Here is a 24,951-nt window from a genome sequence, read left to right on the forward strand (position 1 = left end):
ACCTCTGGTCCATTGATAATGGTTGGGATAGAACGCACACTTCTGTTCAGGATCCTATTTGTTATTTGCCAAAACTGGTGGGAACCAAGCCGCTGATCAGCTACTTTGGATTAAACAGAATGGGCATATAACTCTCTTGCACTTTTTATTACTCTTTTACAGTGGTTGCTGGCGTTCCTGAAAGCAGCTTTAGTCTCAGTGTATCTATTACGTTGGTAGCTATGGAAAAAGTGATTTCTGTGCACAATGGCAGCAGCACATTCTGGGGAAAACCATGGCTGGCTGTTAGGTTTTTGTTGGAAGTTTTTAGATGGTATGAATCGGTCTATGCCTACAATTAACCATTCGGTTAGGTCTGATACTATGGAGGACACATCCTTTTTAAACATGGAATGCAGCGGTAGAGCAGATATGAGTGTACGGAAGCTATCCCAGTCAACCATGGAGTATCGGTATACAGTATGGTGGAGGAGTACGTCTGGGGACTTATTACATTTCATTTTTATCTTAACTGATACAACGGAGTGGTCGGAGGATCCTAGAGGAGAAAGAACAGTGCATGAACATAGCTCAGGGGAAGTTGAGAGAAAAAGGTCTAGAAGGCTTGCAAACTGACCGGTAGTATCTGGCACTCGGGTGGGCTCGCAAACAATCTGAGTGAGGTCATAGGCAATGGCAAAGTCATGACAGAACCTCCCCTCGTCATCTGTCTTATTTGAGTGGGTCAGCCATTCCACGTTATGGACATTGAAGTCACCACAAATGTGAATGTTAGCCGAGGGATGTGCAGACAGGGTGTGGTCTATTTTCTCAGATATACTCTTAAAGATAGTAACTCCGCTGTTGTGGGGGCGATAGAGGGCAAATACAAATGCAGTGGTGTAAGCTAGTGCAACCCGGAAGCACATGTAAGGTAAATTAGGATCTTCTCTGGAGATATCCCTGCCACACTGGAAGCCATCTTTAATGTAGGCACATATTCCATGCCCAAGGCGATCTTGGGGGTCAGATTTCGATGTTAAGTTTCTTTGTGTTTAAATAAATTACACAGTTGTAAATATTAATAATCTTGGTTCTTTCTCGTTCCATACAAGTCGTCGAATATGCACAATTATCCGCTACACATAATTAGCATATCTTTTTTGATGTGTTTCACTAAACTGTCACTAAGTGGTGCTTCTTGTTCAAGTACAGGGGATGATAACTCATATTTTTTGGGAAATTATATACAGCATAATCACGTTTGACACACTGGTTCCCATCAGATCACAGAAGTTAAGCAACGATGGGCCTGGCCAGTAACAGATGGGTGACCATTTGGGACTTCTAGGTGCTGTATATGCTCTCCGCTTATCTTTCCACTCGTCCTGAACTTTCCTTGCCACTGGACTCAAGCAGTGCTAATTCAGGAGAGGTGTGGTTGGAGATTGCTCAAATCTTGCCACATAATTACATGTGCAGCTGCCCCTACAGGGAGTATCCTTTGTCTTTTGAGACTGAACAGAAGCATCAGAACACATAATTGGCTTAAACCAATGCCAAAGCAGGCTTTCATATGCAGTTTTTACATAGGAAGCTATACCGGTCATTAAAATAGGAATGAACTCTTACTTTAATTTATATAATAAGAAGATTAAACTTTTAAAAAGATTCTGACTGACTAAACCACTTAAAAAGGAAAAGAAAGGATTTTGTTTTATTGTGATATCACCTTTGATGTTAAATGAAAACATTTAACTGCTGAAGGGTAGGCGACTGATTTCTTTGAAGTCTTGAAAATAACAAACCTTTGCAATGAAGGGTTAACAATAAAACAATTTCAACATTTATTAATCAAATGCAAAAAGTAAAAATGAAAAGAAAAAAGGGCAGATAACTGATGTCTTTGAAGTATTGAAAATAACAGATGAATATCTCGTTTTTTTGATCTAGGTGATTAGAAATGTAAAACGTTGCAATTTGTTAATCAAAAACATTCGTCTGTACATGAGTTCAACTAAAACTACCAAAGTATATATAAGATATGTAATACATTTGAGGACACAATTATGTATTATTATATTAAAGTTCAGCTAATCAACGTTTGTTTTCCTAAGGCTTTTTTATTATATATTCTAATCACAGAAAATACATACTAAACTATTCATCCGTTTTGGGATTAAGTTATGTTTGAAAAAACTTCTATTTTAATTGTTCTAATTAACTGTTGTTGTTGGCATCCAATTGTCTCCTGAGACAATGAACTTCAGTGCCTCATTGTGAAATACTGAAATAGTCAATTATAAAAAAATGGAATATCACTACTATCAGTCATACTATTTAATCTGTAGCTAAAGAGGAAAATAGCAAAGAGAAAGAGTCTAATTTTGGATTTTGTCTTTTTATTTTATATTTAACTGGCTTTACAAACTCACTTTCTTATTCAAACTCGATTCCATTGAATTGACTATTCAAATTTTGCTATTCTTTCCTTTTTTATGATCTTCAACTGTTAACAAAGAAAGAGGTAGTGAGTGATGGGAACGAGAGTGATAGATACCGTATAAAGTAAAAGTGAGTCGAAACAACCTGCAGTGAGAAAAGGTGAGAATCATAGAAACTTGGTGAGTCTGTTGCAGATTGTTAGTTGGAGGATAGAGTATACGTATATATCAGAAGCAGTGGAAACCACTTTAACCTTGCCTGCCTTTGAGCTAAGACCAAAGTGTAGAAGGTACTCATACTTCGGATATTTTTTGCTGGTGATGCAACAGTGACAGCACAGAAGCACGACAACACCGTAGCTGAGAATTCTCCCTTCAAACTCTGCAGCTTAACATTCACGTGCAATATGAACTGGAACAAATACACTGAGGACATTGCAAAGGCTGCTGCAAAGAAGGTGGGTTCCCTCTATCGAACTAGAAGACCACTCAAACCTGAGAGTATCCTGTACCTGTACAAGGCCACCATTCACCCATGTATGGAGAATTGTTGCCACATCTCATCTGGTGCATCTACCTCTAGCCTGTCCACTCTTGGATAGGGTCCAAAAAAGTTTTCAATCTAATCTCATTTTGTCAACTAAACTCCAACACCTGTCCCATTGCTGCAATGTTGCATCCCTGTGTCTGTTTTACAAACATTTTAATGGAATGTGCTCTGATGAACTCGTTGCACTTGTGCCCCCCCTTGACGTACATATCCCTGACAAACCTGCTTAGCAACAAAATCTCACTCCTTCACTGTTAATGCCTCTAAATGCCAGAAAGCTTTTTTACTCTAATAGTTTCTTCCTTTGAACAAATAGACTTTAGAATTCCCTTACTACTACCTACTTCTCTGATTGTACTGATATTCAGAAGTTTAAATGTAAACTAATATCTTATTTATCTTTCCTAGGCATGGTCTCAAATAGTAGTCTCTTACATCCAAGTGGCTATATGCCTTGTTAGGGGGTGAATGTGGATAAAAAATGAAGCACTGCAGTGACTCATCAGTTGCTTTGTGTACACATGCAAATAGTTTGACATCACTGTCAGCTTAAGAAAAACTGAGATTCTTGACCAAGATACTTGAAGAAGATGAGCCTTGGTGTCACCATTGCAATGGTGATTAATGATAAAACAATACTCAAACGCAAAGGATACACATATTCACAGCAAAGATTACAAAAGATAAAAACAATATTTCAAAATATAGATTCTTCTCAAAGAATAGGTTTCTTTAAGAAAATCATTTTTAAAAACTTCTTAAAAACATCCAATGTTAACAAAATAACATCTGCTGCTACCAGATTAGGCTGTCTGAAAATATTGGCTTCCTCAGAAGAAAATGCATCTAACATCGATGCTTTTTTTTTTTTTACTTCCTTTTGCAAAACTTAATTATGTTCTGCAAAACCAAAACCAAAAACAACAACCTACGTTTTCCCCCTTTTCCTTCTTCCCCTTTCTCTCTCCCACTGGCTTCCTAACTTAAAATGTACCAAACATTAATATTGTGACCCTTTTCCCTCTCCCATTGCAAAACTCATTCATGTTCTGTAGGGTAGGGAACAAAAACGATAAAATCCACAATAAAACGACCAAACCAAACACTACAAACTAGCGATTAAATATGCAAAGATCTTGGAGAATAAAAACATTCTATAAAATAACTGGATAGAACATGAATACTATTTCCAAAATAACTGGATTCAGCATTAAATAACCTGAAAACAAAACAACCAAACATAATAACATTTGATAAGAAACAATACTAATAATCTTGAATAAAATAATTATCTTTTTATCAAGCAAACAATTTGGAAAAAAAAAAGAAACATCTTCAAAAGAATGATCCAAATAATATCTCATCCTCTTCCTCCAAAAAGCATACTAAAATATTAAAAAAAAACCCATCAGACATTATGAATAGTTAAATCTCACACTCTGAAACCAACTTCACAACTGCAACCATTGATAAGCAATTTCCTTTACTCTTTATCTGTGCCTAAAACTAAACGGAAACTCCATGAGCAAACCTTCTTTCACAGAACTGCTTGTCTGTGGAAAACAATATCATGCAACTGTTTCTCAGCTGACTATAACATGGTCGATTTCAAGTCCAATATAAACAAGTTCTCATTGAGCCACGGCCTTAAATAATCAATCTCTACTTAATTTCTACCATTACCAATCGTTACAATGTTGTCTTACCTGACATTCATTTCACTTTATCTTCGAGTAACGTTCAAGTAACTTTCTGGTCTCAATAAGCGATGACTTCCAAGTAAAGAAAAAAGAAACATTGTTAAGAATTGTCTGAATCCAAAAACATGTTTGACCTGAGATGACCTTATAATAATTGAAAGGTCATTTAACAGTAAACATGACTGTATTTTAAATTATTATAATAATTCTGACTACCAATATATCTTGACATTAAATAAAATAATATCTGATAAGAAGCAAATACTAATAATCTTGAATAAAATAATGAGAAGAATAGAACGCTGGATGAATACTGCTGGTAATTTATTAAAAAGATTTGTTAGCTATAATAAAAAAAACAAAACAAAGAACCAATGATAAAATGTAGTTTTTAGTCATATGGGAGAAAAAAATATTAAATTCTCTGAAGGGGTCGACTAATTTCATCCTCTCTGTTTTTAGTGACCTTTGCAGCTGCCTTAATCTGTTGCTTTAATGTTTTCGTTCTCGTCCTATTAGCCTTTACAGATTGCATGGGTCACTTTTTACAGTTTGACCTTTCGTGCCTTCTGATATTTTCTGCTCATTCATTTTTATTTGATGCAAATCTTTTTTACGTTTTTCACGCATATTTTTTAATATCATATTATTTGCACGTCTGCTGTTTACTTCTGTTTGCAGCGATATTTTGCGCACGTCTCATTTAATTATCTAATGCAGTTAAATGTTGATAAAAGCTGTACAAGTGTTTTATATTAATCAGACAATCATGGAAAAGGTCAGATGTTGCAAAAGGGAGGAGAGGGAAGTGAGCAGGGAGAGAATGGGGAGGCGGAAGATTGCAGGGTACATTTGTTCATTACAAGAATTTAATGATGAGGAATAAACTGGTTTTGACCTACAGGATGTGAATATGTAAAATATTGACTAACCAGACTTGGTGTAAATATTGTCGATTTATGAGAATATATGCAACATAATTACATTGACACACCGGTTCTTGATAGGTTAGAAAAGTTTAGCAACATTGAGCTTGACCATGGGTGACTATTTGGGAATACTAGATGCTGTATGTATTTAGGTAATATTTAGGTAATCTCAGAGCGCTAAACTCCCTGCCTTGCATAGTCTCAAGTCATCCTTGGGCAAAGTGTAGTACCTATTAGCCTCTCTGCTAGTCTGGAGGGTTACATTGTAGATGTAAATGGAGTTGAGTTATGCAGCCATGGTGAAGACAATCCATCTAGAAGTGCCTTCAATAAGTTTCCAGATATTTTTTGTATGGGCACTTTTATAGATAGTATACCCATGAAACTCTAGTCCTCTTTGAAGTAATCTCCTCCGGCTGCAATGCACTTGTTATACTGTTACAAATTTTGGAAAGCCCCATTGAAGTCCTCTTGTCAATGACCCTCATCACAGCTGGTGCATGTCCTGGTAAATATGCCACTGACCTGATTTAAAGAGTGCTGGCTTCTTCCGATGAAATCTCTTCCTGAACTCCCTTAAAACCTTATTTAAGGCACCTCATAAATTCTGATGAAAAACCAAACCAGATAGAGTGAGCTCATTAACCCTGTATGGCAATCTTTTAGTGATGGTGTCACAAAGAAAAACACCCACTTCCACTTGAACTCGGGAATCTGCACAGAATTTCGAATGGAACTCTTTATTTAATCGATGCATGTTCTCATTCTATCAGCCATGACCAAGTAGAAGTCTTAAGTAATTCGTAATTATATTCTGAGTATTGCCTGTGCTGAGGATTGAAACTTCAACCTCTAGAAAAATGTCAGTTACAACTGAATTTTACCAAGTACTTTATCCATTATGCTACAAATCTATCTGAGCCGCAAACCCTCTCATTAGGCTGTGTCAGAGGTTAAACTCAGATAGTCATAAAGTTCGTGGCAACCCCACGGTCGCCAAGCCTAATCAAACTCAAAGTTCACAAAGTTAATCGTGAGTGATACCTTGTCAGTGTCTAGTGTTGTGCAGCATGCCTCTACAAAAAAAAAAAAAATGAAAGAGTTCCATGTTCTATGTTTTGCCCTTGCTGTATAAATAGCGGATCACTTCTTAGGTGGTCAGTTTTAAGTCTGTCACTGTGAAAAAATACTTCAAATGTTTTTTTTTATACATAGGCTAAGAGGCCACTCGAGGATAAGGGTTAAAGAGTGTACAGTAGAAATTGGACAATATAGTAATCGCTAGTAATTTGTTAATTTATATGGAACGGCTCATCAAAAACTTGTTTATGTTAGACTTGAAGATAACCATATTGTAGTCAGCTGGAAAGCAGGAAAACGGAAGACAATTCCATGGGCGTTGAGTTCTAAGAAAGAAGCTTTGCTCATGGAATCTACGTTTAGGTTTAAGCACAGACAAAGAGTAGGGGAAATTAATGATAGTGTTTTCTGCTAGACGGGTGTTACCCGTGCAATTTGGCGAGGGAGGACCATAGATTGGAGCCCAGCCGAGCACTTGCCATGAAAATAACGATAAATAAGGAGACAAACTTGTAACATCTCTTCTGTGAGAAAGAGGTTGCAGGGAAGAGAAAAGGACATCCCCTGTGAGGTCATGAAGTCTATTTTGAACTCTATCAAGGCAGGATAAGTCCTTTCCAGCAGCTCTTGCTCAGACATGGCAACAATACTCTATCCTTGGACGTACTTGGCTCTTATATAGATAGAGAATTGCATCAGCAGTGAGATATCTACTGGTTCGATAGAGGGATCCCACCATTTTTCCAGCGGCCTAGATAACGGATTCAATGTATGTGTTCCATTTAAGATTAGGAGTAAAGGTCAAGCCCAGAAGCTTGTCAAAACATGAGGCCTCCCCAAGACGAGAACCATTCATTTCAATTGATGCCAGATGGGGATCAGAGCTTTGATGATGTAAAGATAAAAGATTGGTTTTAGATGCATTAAAAGTAACCAGCCACCTCTTTCCCCATTGTACCACTTGCTCAAGATCAGAGGAGAGAGAATCAGAGAGAACTTGGTCATTTTAGGTCTTAGATGTGCTACCATAGATGGTAGTGTCATCAGCATAAATGTCTATGAAGAATGTAAGTATTATATAAGATATATTCTAGGAATGAAGTTGTTGATTACAGAGAGAAAAAAAATTAGTTATGATATTTGAATTCACATGTATTGTGCATAAACCAATACTCTTCTTCCCCCTTCTTGTTTGTCGGTAGTGAGAAAAAGTATTTTTTGGTAGTCACTGCTGGTTGTTAACAGAAAGGATGGGGTGCAATAATATTTGCATCCTCGCAATCTCAGCTTGTGTGCCGGCTGTCGGCTTCACTTCCAAAATTCTCTCTTTTAGAAATCTCTGCAAAGTAAAAAACTGTCTCTCTGGTTCGCAAATCGCTGTTTGATTTTAATGGTGATTAATTTCTCAGCTAGGATATTCTAACATGCTGGTTTGCTCTCAGGGAGGGAATCCCAAAAAAACACTCCGAGCCTCTGTCTCTCTCTTTCTCGATTTTTAGCTGTGTAGCACCTTTTATACTCAGGTGGGGTGGTATAGACAATTTCCACCATCACAAAAACCAATTAGTGAATTCCAGCTCATCTTTTGGCCCTCAAACATTGGTAAACCCTAATCAGGCAAGTGCAATAACCTGCGTAGTGCAAGTCTTTGATTCCCATGACAGAAGAGACATGGAGGTCTAGCCTAAATCATCCTTGACCCTAGCTTGATATCAATTTGTCATTACAACGACTAATAATCATAATAATTCCAAGTGCGCCTGGCTAGGATTTTTGGTGAAGCCAGCACAATTATATTTTTTCGTCCATTGTTTGGGAGAATTTCAACCGATCAACAGTGTCTAATAAAAAAGTAAATGAAAATGGCTGTTGAAGTTATATCCTGTTGATCTGAAAATAGTCCCCTAGGTCTAATCTCCGACCAAATAGGGTTGAATTAAGATTAATTTTCACTTTCACCCCCAAATTCTTGGTCTGCCCTGCTATAGCTAGGTGATTCTCTCACAATGCTATGGTCATTGTGAAATATGACCGTGCTATCCCCATTGATTTAATGAAGGTTTATGTTCAAAATTCTGTGTAAATTCCTGAGTTTTACAGAAAAATTCATGAGTTCGACAAGATATACCTGAAGAAGGTCAGAGGTTGTATTGGTTGAAATGTTTTGTGAATAACACTCATGAGAAAAGTAGAAGTCCGATTAATCCAAACAATATAAATTCTTAATCCTTTTTTCCAAAATTTCAGAAACAAGTTTTTATTCACACTTATTTTACTCCATCAATGGAGTGCAATATTTATTTGTTTGTATTTTTATTTTCATAGCTGAGTCTTGGTGGAGGTATGCACAACAATCTAGTTCTTTTAGACAAAGAGGCATAGACTGATTGATACCATCTAAAAAATTCCAACAAAACCTAACAGCCAGCCATGATTCTCCCCAGAATGTGCTGCTGCCATCGCGCCCAGAAATCACTTTTTCCATAGCTACCAACATAATAGATGCACTGAGACTAAAGCTGCTTTCAGGAATGCCAGCAGCCACTGTAAAAGAGTAATAAAAAATGCAAGAGAGCTATATGCTCAGTCCGTTAAATCCAAAGTAGCTGATCAGCGGCTTGGTTCCCACCAGTTTTGGCAAATAACAAATAGGATCCTGAACAGAAGTGTGCATTCTATCCCAACCATTATCAATGGACCAGAGGTCATCTCGTCAGCGTCAGACAAGGCCAAACTATTTGCCAAGAACTTTGCAGCTAATTCTACCCTATGCGACAATGACCATCAACTCCCTGTATTTCCTGCTATAACACACAACACGCTAGGTAACATACAAATATCTGTGCATGAGGTTGCCAAGCTAATCAAGAACCTTGATTCCAGTAAAGCAACTGGCCCTGACGGTATCCCAATTATAGCATTAAAAAAGCTTCAACCAGAACTTGCTCCCATACTTACGAAACTGTTTAAGTGTTGCCTTAAGAAGTGCTTTCCAACATCCTGGAAAACCTCATCAGTATTCCCTGTATTTTAAAACTCAGGTGATAAGTCATCTCCCTCTCAGTACAGACCAATAAGTCTCCTGTGTGTCATGAGTAAGTTGCTGGAATCCATATTAAATAGAGAAGTAGTCAACCACCTCAGCAGAAATAACCTCCTTAGTAACACACAATATGGTTTCCATTCTGCAAGATCTACCGCAGATTTGCTAACAGTTATATCTCAGGATTAGCGAATCTCTTGACAAAGGCTTAATTTCTAGGGCAATTGCTCTTGACATATCAAAGGCCTTCGACAAGGTATGACATAAAGGCCTATTTCACAAGATTTCCAGCTACAGTATAACTGGAAATGTTTTCTCAATCATTAAATCATTTTTCTGACTCATAAGAGTAGTTGTTGATGGACAAAAATCAGAAGCCCACAGTATTAATGCTGGAGTCCCTCAGGGGTCCATCCTTCGCCCAACTCTCTTCCTGATCTACATCAATGATCTCCCAAAACACATACTTAAATCATTCGTTGACATCTATGCTGATGACACGACCATCTATTGCAACACATCAAAGGCTGTAAATGACAAAGTTCTCTCTGATTCTCTCTCCTCTGATCTTGAGCGCGTCGTAGAGTGGGAGAACACGTGGCTGGCTACCTTTAATGCATCTAAAACCAAGCTCCTATCTTTACATTATCAACGCTCTGATCCCCATCTGGCATCAATTGAAATGAATGGCTCTCGTCTAGGAGAAGCCCCATGTTTTGACAAGCTTCTGGATTTGACCTTTACTTCTGATCTGAAATTGAACACGTACATCAAGTCTGTGGCCAAGGTTGCTGGAAAGATGGTGGGATCCTTCTACTGCTCCAGAAGATATCTCATTACTGATGCAATTCTCTATCTATATAAAAGCCAAGTATGTCCAAGGATGGAATACTGCTGCCATATCTGGGCAGGAGCTGCTAAAAACAACCTATCTTGTCAAAGTACAAAATAGACTTTGTGGCTTAGTGGGGGACGCCCTTTTCTCTTCCCTGCAAGCTCTCTTCCACAGAAGAGACATTGCGAGCCTATCTTTGTTTTATCATTATTTCCATGGTAGGTGCTCATCTGAGCTTCAATCTCTGGTCGCCCCTCGCCAATCTTTCACGATAAAAACCCGTCTAGCTGAAACCACTGTCAAAAATTTTCCCCACTCTTTATCTGGGCCTAAATCAAAACATAGATTCCATGAACAAAGCTTCTTTCTTTCTTAAAAGTCTTGGATGTCTTCAAGGCCAACATAAACAAATTCCTGATAAACCGCCCCTTAAGTAGACACTTTATTAAATCTCAACACTAACATACTGTACATACAATAATCCTTATCCCTGAGGTGCTCCCGGGCCTTGATAAGTGGTGACCACCTTGTAAAAAAAAAAGAAAGGTGCACCCAATGAAAGAAACACTTCATCGAACAGTTTAAAAATGCCATTTCTAGATCATTACCACCACCACCACCATCATGTTCATCATCATCATAATAATGATGATGAACATGAATCACTTATATTCGAGACACTAGCAACTCCTCTCTAACGTAAAGGACAGCCCATCAACAACTCGCAACGCACTTGTTGCAGGATTTGACTACATTGTACAATGAATCATAATAGATGTACCTTGTCAACTGCAACAGTATTGGCGATTTATGCAGTGCGTCTGCCGGTTTAATTAATTAGAAATGAGCGGTTGTGATAACAAGAAATTCTGTAAGCATATATATATATATATATATATATATATATATATATATATATATATATATGACTACTTTATTTAATCACATAAATTAATATAATTTTATGTGTAAACTTTAAGTATATACTTCAACACTGCTCAATACATAGGTAGATATTTTTATAACTTACTATATATATATATATATATATATATATATATATATATTTGTTTATTTAATTTTTTGAAATTTTAAAAGTTTTTTTAAGTTGTATAAATTAAAAAATAAAAAAATTAGTTTCTGATATAATTTTTAATATATTATTTAACCTTTCTTGTTTTTCTGGTTTTTTCTCTTTTATCCTCTAATTTGAATGTTTTAAAAGTTGGTGTTGTCTTCTTACCATTACATATGTATAATGCCGACTTTTTCTCCTCTTCTGACGAGAAGCATTTAGCTTCAAAATGCCATGGCCTAAAGAGGTTTCTCCCTTATTCCCTTCCTCTGATCCTTATTGACTTAATAATATAATAAAGTTCCTATGTAACTTTACTTTCTACTTTCTTGACCTATTCTATTGTTTGCTACTATTAACCGGGTGGAACTTATTTTTTCTAGATAGGTTCGCTTTACCATTGAAAATTTATTTATCAGCTTAATTTTATCATTATATATACACACACACGCACATATATATATCCATGGATTAATTTTAATCATTAAACTTATATATATATATATATATATATATATATATATATATATGTGTACACACACACAGAGGAAAATAAAAATTCCTTTGTTGATAAAACTCCGACTTTATTTTTATAAACATCTCGTCTGTGCTAACATTGATAAAACGGATATAATATTTTGAGGTGAAAAATAATTTTGCTTTTATAAGATCTTGTTTTCTTTTGTTAAAGATTATCTCAATTTAAATCGCTCTCTATCCTAATGAACTGACATTATTTGGAAACCAAAGTATAATACCCCACCAGTAAAAACAACCTAGCACTAATTTAAGCAGGTTTCAGAATTATTATTTAGTGTCGATTATGTATTGATTGTTACATTGTACCCAATATCTAGTAGTTAACTCAAAAGAAAAAAAAAATGACTTGAGTGCAATCAGCAAGAATCGAAACCAAAGCATATAGTGCTTAAGGCTTAGTCATTACTATATGAGCTATCATCAAATGGATAAGAAATAATAAAGAAGACGTGACTGGTTACCTTTAATGCATCTAAAACCAAACTGCTATCTTTACATCATCAACGCTCTGATCCCCATCTGGCATCAATTGAAATGGATGGCTGTCATCTTGCGGAGGCTCCATGTTTTGACAAGCTTCTGGGCTTGACCTTTACTCCTGATCTGAAATGGAACACGTACATCAAGTCTGTGGCCAAGGTCGCTGGAAAGATGGTGGGATCCTTCTACTGCTCCAGAAGATATCTCACTACTGATGCAATTCTCTATCTATATAAAAGCGAAGTATGTCCAAGGATGGAATACTGCTACCATATCTGGGCAGGAGCTGCTAAAAACAGCCTATCCTGCCTTGACAGAGTACAAAATAGACTTCGTTGCTTAGTGGGGGATGCCCTTTTCTCTTCCCTGCAACCTCTCTCCCACAGAAGAGATGTTGCAAGCCTATCTTTGTTTTATCGTTATTTCCATGGCAGGTGCTCGTCTGAACTCCAATCTCTGGTCCCCCCTCGCCAATCTTTTACGAAAACACTCGTCTAGCTGAATCCACTGTCAAAAACTTCCCCCAGTCTTTATCTATGCCTAAATCAAAACGTAGATTCCATGAACAAAGTTTCTTTCTTAGAACTGTACGCCTGTGGAACTCTGTTCCGTCTGCCTGCTTCCCACCTGACTACAACCTGGATGTCTTCAAGTCCAACGTAAACAAATTTCTGATGAACGCCCCCTTAAGTAGACACTTTATTAAATCTCCGCACTAACTTACTGTACTTACAATAACCCTTATCCCTGAGTGGCTTCCGGGCCTTGATAAGTGGTGACCACCTTGTAAAAAAAAGAAATAATTAAAAATGAACCGACTTTAACGTATAAATGTATATTTGTGCATGTGTACAGAGCACTTAAGATTGAATTACGCCTACCGAGTTTCAATTTTGTTCTCCTTAATAGCTATTTTTACCGATTGTTAAATGGGCTTGTTAAGTTTTGAGACATTGTGTTGAACAAAGATGGCAGCGTAGTTCAGATCAGTAACCAAGATGGCGACCAAGAATCAAATGCGGTCTGTGGTGTAGTTAACCTGTTAAGTTCTGAGATATTGTGTTGAACAAAGATGGCGGCGTAGTTCAGATCAGTAACCAAGATGGCGGCCAAGAATTAAATGCGGTCCGTGACGTAGTAAACGGAGAACTGATTGAATCCAAAATTCAACAATTTTTGTAATAATTTTGAAACGTTTTCATTGGTTGTTTAGCACAGCCGTTGGTTATAAAAATGATTGGCCAATCCATTCGTCTCATACCCCCATTAGGATTCAAAAACATTTTACTGTACTTACAATAACCCTTATCCCTGAGTGGCTTCCAGGCCTTGATAAGTGGTGACCACCTTGTAAAATAAAAAAAAACGAAATAATTAAAAATGAACCGACTTTAACGTATAAATGTATATTTGTGCACGTGTACCGAACACTTAAGATTGAATTACGCCTACCGAGTTTCAATTTTGTTCTCCTTAATAGTTATTTTTACCGATTGTTAAACGGGCTAATATCCCCTATATGTATATATATATATATATGCATATGCACAAACGCACATCAAAGGCAATCATTAGTAGTAATATTTTTAGTATATACACTTTATTTAGATTTTCCATTACGTATTTGCTAAAGAAAGGCTCCTGTATATGTGAGTATTTTGTTTATAGTTAGATTGCAAGTGAAGATTACCTACTATCCGTTTGTTTATCTTGCCAAACAATCTACTCGAAATTCGTTTGATGTTGAATCTGTCTGATCGATCATCAATTCCTTCTTTTACTTAACAGGTTGCACTCCACAATACGCCGACGAGGAGAACTGGCGCCACCTGGTTCTTTTTTATGAGTTTTTCAATGCAGAAAATGGTCGTGGCTGTGGAGCGAGGTACGTCAAATACCGTTACTCATTTAGTTTTTAGTTTTTCTTAAATCTTGGATAACGACACAACTTTCTATTTCCTCCTCAAAATAGAAGAAAGTGAAAACTATATACATACACACACACACACACACACACACACACACATATATATATGATGATTGCAACGTTTTGTACGACGAGTATCACTCCCTCAAACACTAAAAGTCCATGAGCCCAAAAATTACGTTTTTTTTTAAAGTCCTACTGGTGAATTCACATGCTCAAGCAGGCATGACACTGAAGACGGTCATTGAGATCAATTATTACATGCTTCCAGCATTTCAAGCGTCAATGCGTCACAACATTTCCATCCCCACAGGACCACTTTTATAGACAGGCAGTACTGGGGTACATGGTACCAGTAACATATGACATGACCTGACATACACACACACACACACATATATACATATATATATATATATATATATATACATCATATATATATATATATATATATATATATATATACATCATATATATATATACATCATATATATATATATATCATATATATATATATATACATCATATATATCTATATATATATATATACATCATATATATCTATATATATATACATCATATATATCTATATATATATATATATACATCATATATATCCATATATATACATCATATATATCTATATATATATACATCATATATATCTATATATATACATCATATATATATATATACATCATATATATCTATACATATACATCATATATATCTATATATATACATCATATATATCTATATATATACATCATATATATCTATCTTCTATCTATATATCTATAAAAACAGAGATGTGTGTGCCACAGACGATTTCTGATTGGTTAATCCAATAATCACATCTCCTAAAAAACTATGGTTCGTAGGCTCTTACCTTTACCATAAAATATTATGGCTTGATTTATTGTCCATCTTGGAAGGGTTTAATTTTTTCCTAACTTGCGATTTACAAATTAAAAAAATACGAAACTTACAATCTAACAATCGAACCTCCGACATCACGGCCGCCATTATGAAACTAAACCAAAAAAAAAAAAAGAAAAAAAGCGCCTTCACTCGTGGTCTTTACATTTCGGGTTTGGGTACTTGTGCAGTTTTCCATTGACATTAAAAAATGGAAATATTTAAAAAAATATATATATATTGTACGTACTCGTCATGGGATAAAGTTTTCCTACAGAAAAAATCACGTAATTTCATCAAGTAGTTATTTTTTTATAGCGAAAAAAGAAAAAAATCAACGCTACAAGCGAGTCATTATTAATTAAACAGAAAGTTCAAGTAGGGGGATTTCCCCATTTTGATTTTTATAGCGAGGCCAAATTTCGCGAATTTGGCCTTTTTTTTTAAAGCAGTTTGGCCTTCAAATTTCTGTTTGGCCTTTTTCTTCACCGATGAAATAAAAAAAGCAAATAAAAACAACGCAATAAAACTTTTAAAAATACGGCACACTTTTGTTGTTCTTGTTTGTTTGTTTTTTTGGTAATTTTCCTTATTTTTTTATTTTTTCAAGATAATACTATTAAATGGACACTATTATGCCAAATTAGCCCCCCCCCCCGAAAAAAAATGCACAAAAATTCGAGATTTAAGGTTTTGACGAGATAATTTAGCGAATTGTCCGGACTATTGCGAGAGAACCATCCATTAGTTTTTCCTGAAATTTTGCCACAAATTGTATTTCAATAAATAGATGTGCATAGTAACAACATTTTTTAGCCGAAAATTTCCGTTGCGTCCCCAGATTTCATCGGTGAAGAAAAAGGCCAAACATAAATTTTGAAGGCCAAACTGCTTTAAAAAAAGGCCAAATTCGCGAAATTTGGCCTCGCTATCAAACGATTTGACCTTTGAGAACTCTACCAAACTCCTCCTACAATTTTGGGTCTAAACACGTGATATTTTAGATATAGATTCCTTGGACATGGATCTAACTTATTACCTTTACTTGATCCCTAAACAATAAATGTTAAGAAGTCATAATAGGGGTCAAAGTTAAAAAAATTGACAGTTTTTTTTTCTCAGCATTAACCTCAAAACACCTGGGCAACGCCGGGCACCGATTGCTAGTATATCTATAAAAACAGAGATGTGTGTGCCACAGACGATTTCTGATTGGTTAATCCAATAATCACATCTCCTAAAAAACTATGGTTCGTAGGCTCTTACCTTTACCATAAAATATTATGGCTTGATTTATTGTCCATCTTGGAAGGGTTTAATTTTTTCCTAACTTGCGATTTACAAATTAAAAAAATACGAAACTTACAATCTAACAATCGAACCTCCGACATCACAGCCGCCATTATGAAACTAAACCAAAAAAAAAAAAAGAAAAAAAAGCGCCTTCACTCGTGGTCTTTACATTTCGGGTTTGGGTACTTGTGCAGTTTTCCATTGACATTAAAAAATAGAAATATTTAAAAAAATATATATATATTGTACGTACTCGTCATGGGATAAAGTTTTCCTACAGAAAAAATCACGTAATTTCATCAAGTAGTTATTTTTTTATAGCGAAAAAAGAAAAAAATCAACGCTACAAGCGAGTCATTATTAATTAAACAGAAAGTTCAAGTAGGGGGATTTCCCCATTTTGATTTTTATAGCGAGGCCAAATTTCGCGAATTTGGCCTTTTTTTAAAGCAGTTTGGCCTTCAAATTTCTGTTTGGCCTTTTTCTTCACCGATGAAATAAAAAAAGCAAATAAAAACAACGCAATAAAACTTTTAAAAATACGGCACACTTTTGTTGTTCTTGTTTGTTTTTTGGTAATTTTCCTTATTTTTTTATTTTTTCAAGATAATACTATTAAATGGACACTATTATGCCAAATTAGCCCCCCCCCCAAAAAAAAATGCACAAAAATTCGAGATTTAAGGTTTTGACGAGATAATTTAGCGAATTGTCCGGACTATTGCGAGAGAACCATCCATTAGTTTTTCCTGAAATTTTGCCACAAATTGTATTTCAATAAATAGATGTGCATAGTAACAACATTTTTTAGCCGAAAATTTCCGTTGCGTCCCCAGATTTCATCGGTGAAGAAAAAGGCCAAACATAAATTTTGAAGGCCAAACTGCTTTAAAAAAAGGCCAAATTCGCGAAATTTGGCCTCGCTATCAAACGATTTGACCTTTGAGAACTCTACCAAACTCCTCCTACAATTTTGGGTCTAAACACGTGATATTTTAGATATAGATTCCTTGGACATGGATCTAACTTATTACCTTTACTTGATCCCTAAACAATAAATGTTAAGAAGTCATAATAGGGGTCAAAGTTAAAAAAATTGACAGTTTTTTTTTCTCAGCATTAACCTCAAAACACCTGGGCAACGCCGGGCACCGATTGCTAGTATATCTATAAAAACAGAGATGTGTGTGCCACAGACGATTTCTGATTGGTTAATCCAATAATCACATCTCCTAAAAAACTATGGTTCGTAGGCTCTTACCTTTACCATAAAATATTATGGCTTGATTTATTGTCCATCTTGGAAGGGTTTAATTTTTTCCTAACTTGCGATTTACAAATTAAAAAAATACGAAACTTACAATCTAACAATCGAACCTCCGACATCACAGCCGCCATTATGAAACTAAACCAAAAAAAAAAAAAGAAAAAAAAGCGCCTTCACTCGTGGTCTTTACATTTCGGGTTTGGGTACTTGTGCAGTTTTCCATTGACATTAAAAAATAGAAATATTTAAAAAAATATATATATATTGTACGTACTCGTCATGGGATAAAGTTTTCCTACAGAAAAAATCACGTAATTTCATCAAGTAGTTATTTTTTTATAGCGAAAAAAGAAAAAAATCAACGCTACAAGCGAGTCATTATTAATTAAACAGAAAGTTCAAGTAGGGGGATTTCCCCATTTTGATTTTTATAGCGAGGCCAAATTTCGCGAATTTGGCCTTTTTTTAAAGCAGTTTGGCCTTCAAATTTCTGTTTGGCCTTTTTCTTCACCGATGAAATAAAAAAAGCAAATAAAAACAACGCAATAAAACTTTTAAAAATACGGCACACTTTTGTTGTTCTTGTTTGTTTTTTGGTAATTTTCCTTATTTTTTTATTTTTTCAAGATAATACTATTAAATGGACACTATTATGCCAAATTAGCCCCCCCCCCCAAAAAAAATGCACAAAAATTCGAGATTTAAGGTTTTGACGAGATAATTTAGCGAATTGTCCGGACTATTGCGAGAGAACCATCCATTAGTTTTTCCTGAAATTTTGCCACAAATTGTATTTCAATAAATAGATGTGCATAGTAACAACATTTTTTAGCCGAAAATTTCCGTTGCGTCCCCAGATTTCATCGGTGAAGAAAAAGGCCAAACATAAATTTTGAAGGCCAAACTGCTTTAAAAAAAGGCCAAATTCGCGAAATTTGGCCTCGCTATCAAACGATTTGACCTTTGAGAACTCTACCAAACTCCTCCTACAATTTTGGGTCTAAACACGTGATATTTTAGATATAGATTCCTTGGACATGGATCTAACTTATTACCTTTACTTGATCCCTAAACAATAAATGTTAAGAAGTCATAATAGGGGTCAAAGTTTAAAAAAATTGACCGTTTTTTTTTCTCAGCATTAACCTCAAAACACCTGGGCAACGCCGGGCACCGATTGCTAGTATATATATATACATCATATTTATCTATATATATATATATATCATATATATATACATCATATATATACTTCAAATATATATATATATAATTCAAATATATATATATATATACTTCAAATATATATATATATATATATATACTTCAAATATATATATATAGATATATATACTTCAAATATATATATATATATATACATATATATATATATATATATAGATATATATACTTCAAATAGATATATACATATATATATTTATATATATATATATATATACTTCAAATATATATATATATATTTATATATATATATATATATATATACTTCAAATATATATATATATATTTATATATATATATATACTTCAAATATATATATACATGTATATATATATATATATATATATATATATATATATATATATATATATATATATATATATATATACATATACTTCAAATATATATATATACTAGCATGGGTGCCCGTCGTTGCCCGAGTATTTGGAAGTGTATGTTGAGCAAAAAAGAAAAAGCAGTCAATTTTTTTTTAATTTGACCCCTATTATGACCCCTTAAAATTTATAGTTTCGGGCTCAAATTACTTTATTAAGTTAGATCCAGGAACCTATATCTAAAATTTAAAGTGTCTAGACCCAAAATTGTCGGAGGAGTTTGGTAGAATTCTTAAATGTCAAATCGTTGAAATTTGACCCCTTAACAGCCAAAATTCTGGCTGACACCCGTCACATCGATTTTTCCAAATCTCAGTACCCGGTATTTCAAAGTTCGAGTCTATAGACTAAAAATTGACAGAGTTATTGCGTAGCCGCACTGATGAGCTGTGAAACAGCGAAACAGTACTGTATGTGGATGACTATACTTCAAATATATATATATATATATATATATATACTTCAAATATATATATATATATATATATACTTCAAATATATATATATATATATATACTTCAAATATATATATATATATATATACTTCAAATATATATATATATACTTCAAATATATATATATATACTTCAAATATATATATATATACTTCAAATATATATATATATATATACTTCAAATATATATATATATATACTTCAAATATATATATATATATACTTCAAATATATATATATATACTTCAAATATATATATATACTTCAAATATATATATATATATATATATATATACTTAAAATATATATATATATACTTCAAATATATATATATACACCAAATATATATATATGTATATATACATCAAATATATATATACATCAAATATATTTATATACATAATATATATATACATCAAATATATTTATATACATCATATATATATATACATATTATATATATATTCATATATATATATATACATCATATATATATACATCATATATATATACATCATATATATACATATATACATCATATATATATATAAACATCATATATATATATATACATCATATATATATATAAACATCATATATATATATATACATCATATATATATATACATCATATATATATATACATCATATATATCTATATATATATACATCATATAAATATATATAATGATCATATATATATACATCATATATATATATACATCACATATATATATATATATACATCACATATATATATATATACATCATATATATATATATATATGTTCATCATATATATATATATACATCATATATATATATATATACATCATATATGTATATATATACATCATATATATATAGATATATACATCATATATATATACATCATATATGTATATATATACATCATATATATATAGATATATACATCATATATATATACATCATATATATATAAATATACATCATATATATATATATTAATATACATCACATATATATATATACATCATATATATACCTAATATATATATATATATATATATACATCATTTATATATATACATCATATATATATATACATCATATATATATATACATCATATATACATCATATATATATATACATCATAGATATATATATATATATATACATCATATATATATATATACATCATATACATACATCATATATATATATACATCATATATAAATATACATCATATATAAATATACATCATATATATATATACATCATATATATATACATCATATATATATATTTACATCATCTATATATATATATATACATCATATATATACATCATATATATATATACATTATATATATATACATCATCTATATATATCATATAAATATGCATCATATATATATACATCATATATATGTGTAGACATCATATATATATATACATCATATATATATATAGACATCATATATATATACATCATATATATATATATATGATGTATATATATATATGATGTATATATATATGATGCATATCTATATGATGTATATGTATATATATATATATATATGATGTATATATCTATAAATATACATATATGATGTATATATATATATATGGTGTATACATATATTATGTATATATATATATATGATGTAGATGTATATATACGATGTATATGTATATATATATGATGTATATGTATGTATATATATATATGATGTAGATGTATGTATATATATATGATGTATATATATATGATGTATATGTATATATATATATATGATGTATATGTATATATATATATATGATGTATATGTATATATATATATGATGTGTATATGTATATATATATAATGTATATGTATATATATATATAATGTATATGTATATATAATGCATATGTATATATATATAATGTATATGTATATATATAATGTATATGTATATATATAATGTATATGTATGTATATATATATATAATGTATATGTATATATATAATGTATATGTATATATATAATGTATATGTATGTATATATATATAGTATATGTATGTATATATATATATATAATGTATATGTATGTATATATATATATAATGTATATGTATGTATATATATATATATATATATAATGTATATGGATATATATATATATAATGTATATGTATGTATATATATATATAATGTATATGTATGTATATATATATAATGTATATGTATATATATATATATAATGTATATGTATGTATATATATATAATGTATATGTATATATATAATGTATATGTATATATATAATGTATATGTATGTATATATATAATGTATATGTATGTATATATATATATGATGTATATGTATATATATATATATATGATGTATATGTATATATATATGTGATGTATATGTATATATATATGATGTATATGTATATATATATGATGTATATGTATATATATATATGATGTATATATATATATGATGTATATGTGTATATATATATATATGATTTATATGTATATATATATATATGATGTATATGTATATATATATATGATTTATATGTATATATATACATATAATGTATATGTATGTATATATATATATGATGTATATATATATGATGTATATGTATATATATATATGATGTATATATATGATGTATATATATATATATGATTTATATGTATATATATGATGTGTATATATATATGATTTATATGTATATATATACATATGATGTATATGCATGTATATATATATATGATGTATATATATATGATGTATATGTATATATATATATATGATGTATATATATATATATATGATGTATATATACATATAATGTATATGTATATATATATGATGTATATATACATATAATGTATATGTATATATATATGATGTATATATACATATAATGTATATGTATATATATATGATGTATATATATATGATGTATATATATATATGATGTATATATATATATAATATATATGTATATATATATATGATGTATATATATGTGATGTATATATATATGTGATGTATATATATATATGATGTATATATATATAATGTATATGTATATATATATATGATGTATATATATGTGATGTATATATATATATATATATGATGTATATATATATGATGTATATGTATATATATATGATGTATATGTATATATATATATATATATTTGATGTATATGTATATATATATGTATATGATGTATATGTATATATATATATATATATGATGTATATGTATATATATATATGTATATGATGCATATGTATATATATATGTATATTATGTATATATATATGTATATGATGTATATGTATATATATATATGATGTATATGTATACATATATATATGATGTATATGTATGCATATATGTATATGATGTATATGTATACATATATGTATATGATGTATATGTATATATATATGTATATGATGTATATGTATATATATATGTATATGATGTATATGTATACATATATGTATATGATGTATATGTATATATATATGTATATGATGTATATGTATATATATATGTATATGATGTATATGTATATATATATGTATATGATGTATATGTGTATATATATATATATGATGTATATGTATATATATATGATTCATATGTATATATATATATGTATATTCATGATGTATATATATATATATGATGTATATGTATATATATATATGATTCATATGTATATATATATATATATGTATATTCATGATGTATATATATATATATGATGTATATGTATATATATATGATTCATATGTATATATATATATATATATATATGATGTATATATATGATGTATATGTGTATATATATGATTTATATGTATATATATATATGATGTATATATATATATATATATATGATGTATATGTATATATATATGATGTATATGTATATATATATATATATGATGTATATGTATATATATATATATATATATATATGATGTATATGTATCTATATATATGATGTATATGTATATATATATAATTATGATATATATATATATATATATGATGTATATATATATGATGCATGTGTATATATATATATGATGTATATGATATATATATATATGATGTATATATATATGATGCATGTGTATATATATATATGATGTATATGTATATATATATGTATATGTATATATATATATGTATATGTATATATATATATGATGTATATATATATATATGATGTATATATATATATATATATATGATGTATATATATATATGATGTATATATATATATATATATATATGATGTATATATATATATGATGTATATATATATATATATATATATATATATATATATATATGATGTATATTTGTGTGTGTGTATATGTGTATTGGGGTAGAGAGGGCTCTCGTAAGCCGTGGTGAAGGCAGCCTTTCTAGGAGAAGCAAATCTCTGATTTAAAAACCATAAAGCGGAAGACCCTTACCCGCATTAAGTTGGTCTGCAGTTTAATTTGTTGCTGGCAATCTTGCTCTTGCTTGTTGCTGGATCTCAACATTTTGAACCGAGATAGAGACTTAGCTGTTGTACAAAGCTAAGACTCTGTAACATCATATTTGTATAGATACTGCCTCAGGCATTTGGGCTCATGGATTTTAAATGTCTTGTCTACAAATTTAAACGGGTTCGACTTAGACAGCAGCAAACTGACAGTTGAATTGATAAATCACATTACTATTTGTGATGTGGGGCAAACCATCCTTCACAACTGAGGGAAATG

At 31.1% G+C, this 24,951-nt stretch overlaps 1 protein-coding gene and 1 pseudogene across 7 annotated transcripts in view; both read left to right on the forward strand.

Annotated features, from left to right (window-relative positions):
- Positions 1-24,951, forward strand: part of LOC145278160 (uncharacterized) — a 228,701-nt gene that overhangs the window by 175,211 nt on the left and 28,539 nt on the right. For all 7 annotated transcript variants that reach the window (XM_080130508.1, XM_080130471.1, XM_080130591.1 and 4 more), the window contains one exon: positions 14,444-14,540. In XM_080130508.1, coding sequence (XP_079986634.1) covers positions 14,444-14,540 — 97 coding nt within the window. The remainder of the gene's footprint in view (positions 1-14,443; positions 14,541-24,951) is intronic.
- LOC145283841 (5S ribosomal RNA) lies at positions 1,225-1,342 on the forward strand (annotated as a pseudogene).

This window comes from Euprymna scolopes, chromosome 1, assembly GCF_053919585.1.
Source record: "Euprymna scolopes isolate OS-2025 chromosome 1, ASM5391958v1, whole genome shotgun sequence".
Taxonomy (NCBI): Eukaryota; Metazoa; Mollusca; class Cephalopoda; order Sepiida; family Sepiolidae; genus Euprymna; species Euprymna scolopes.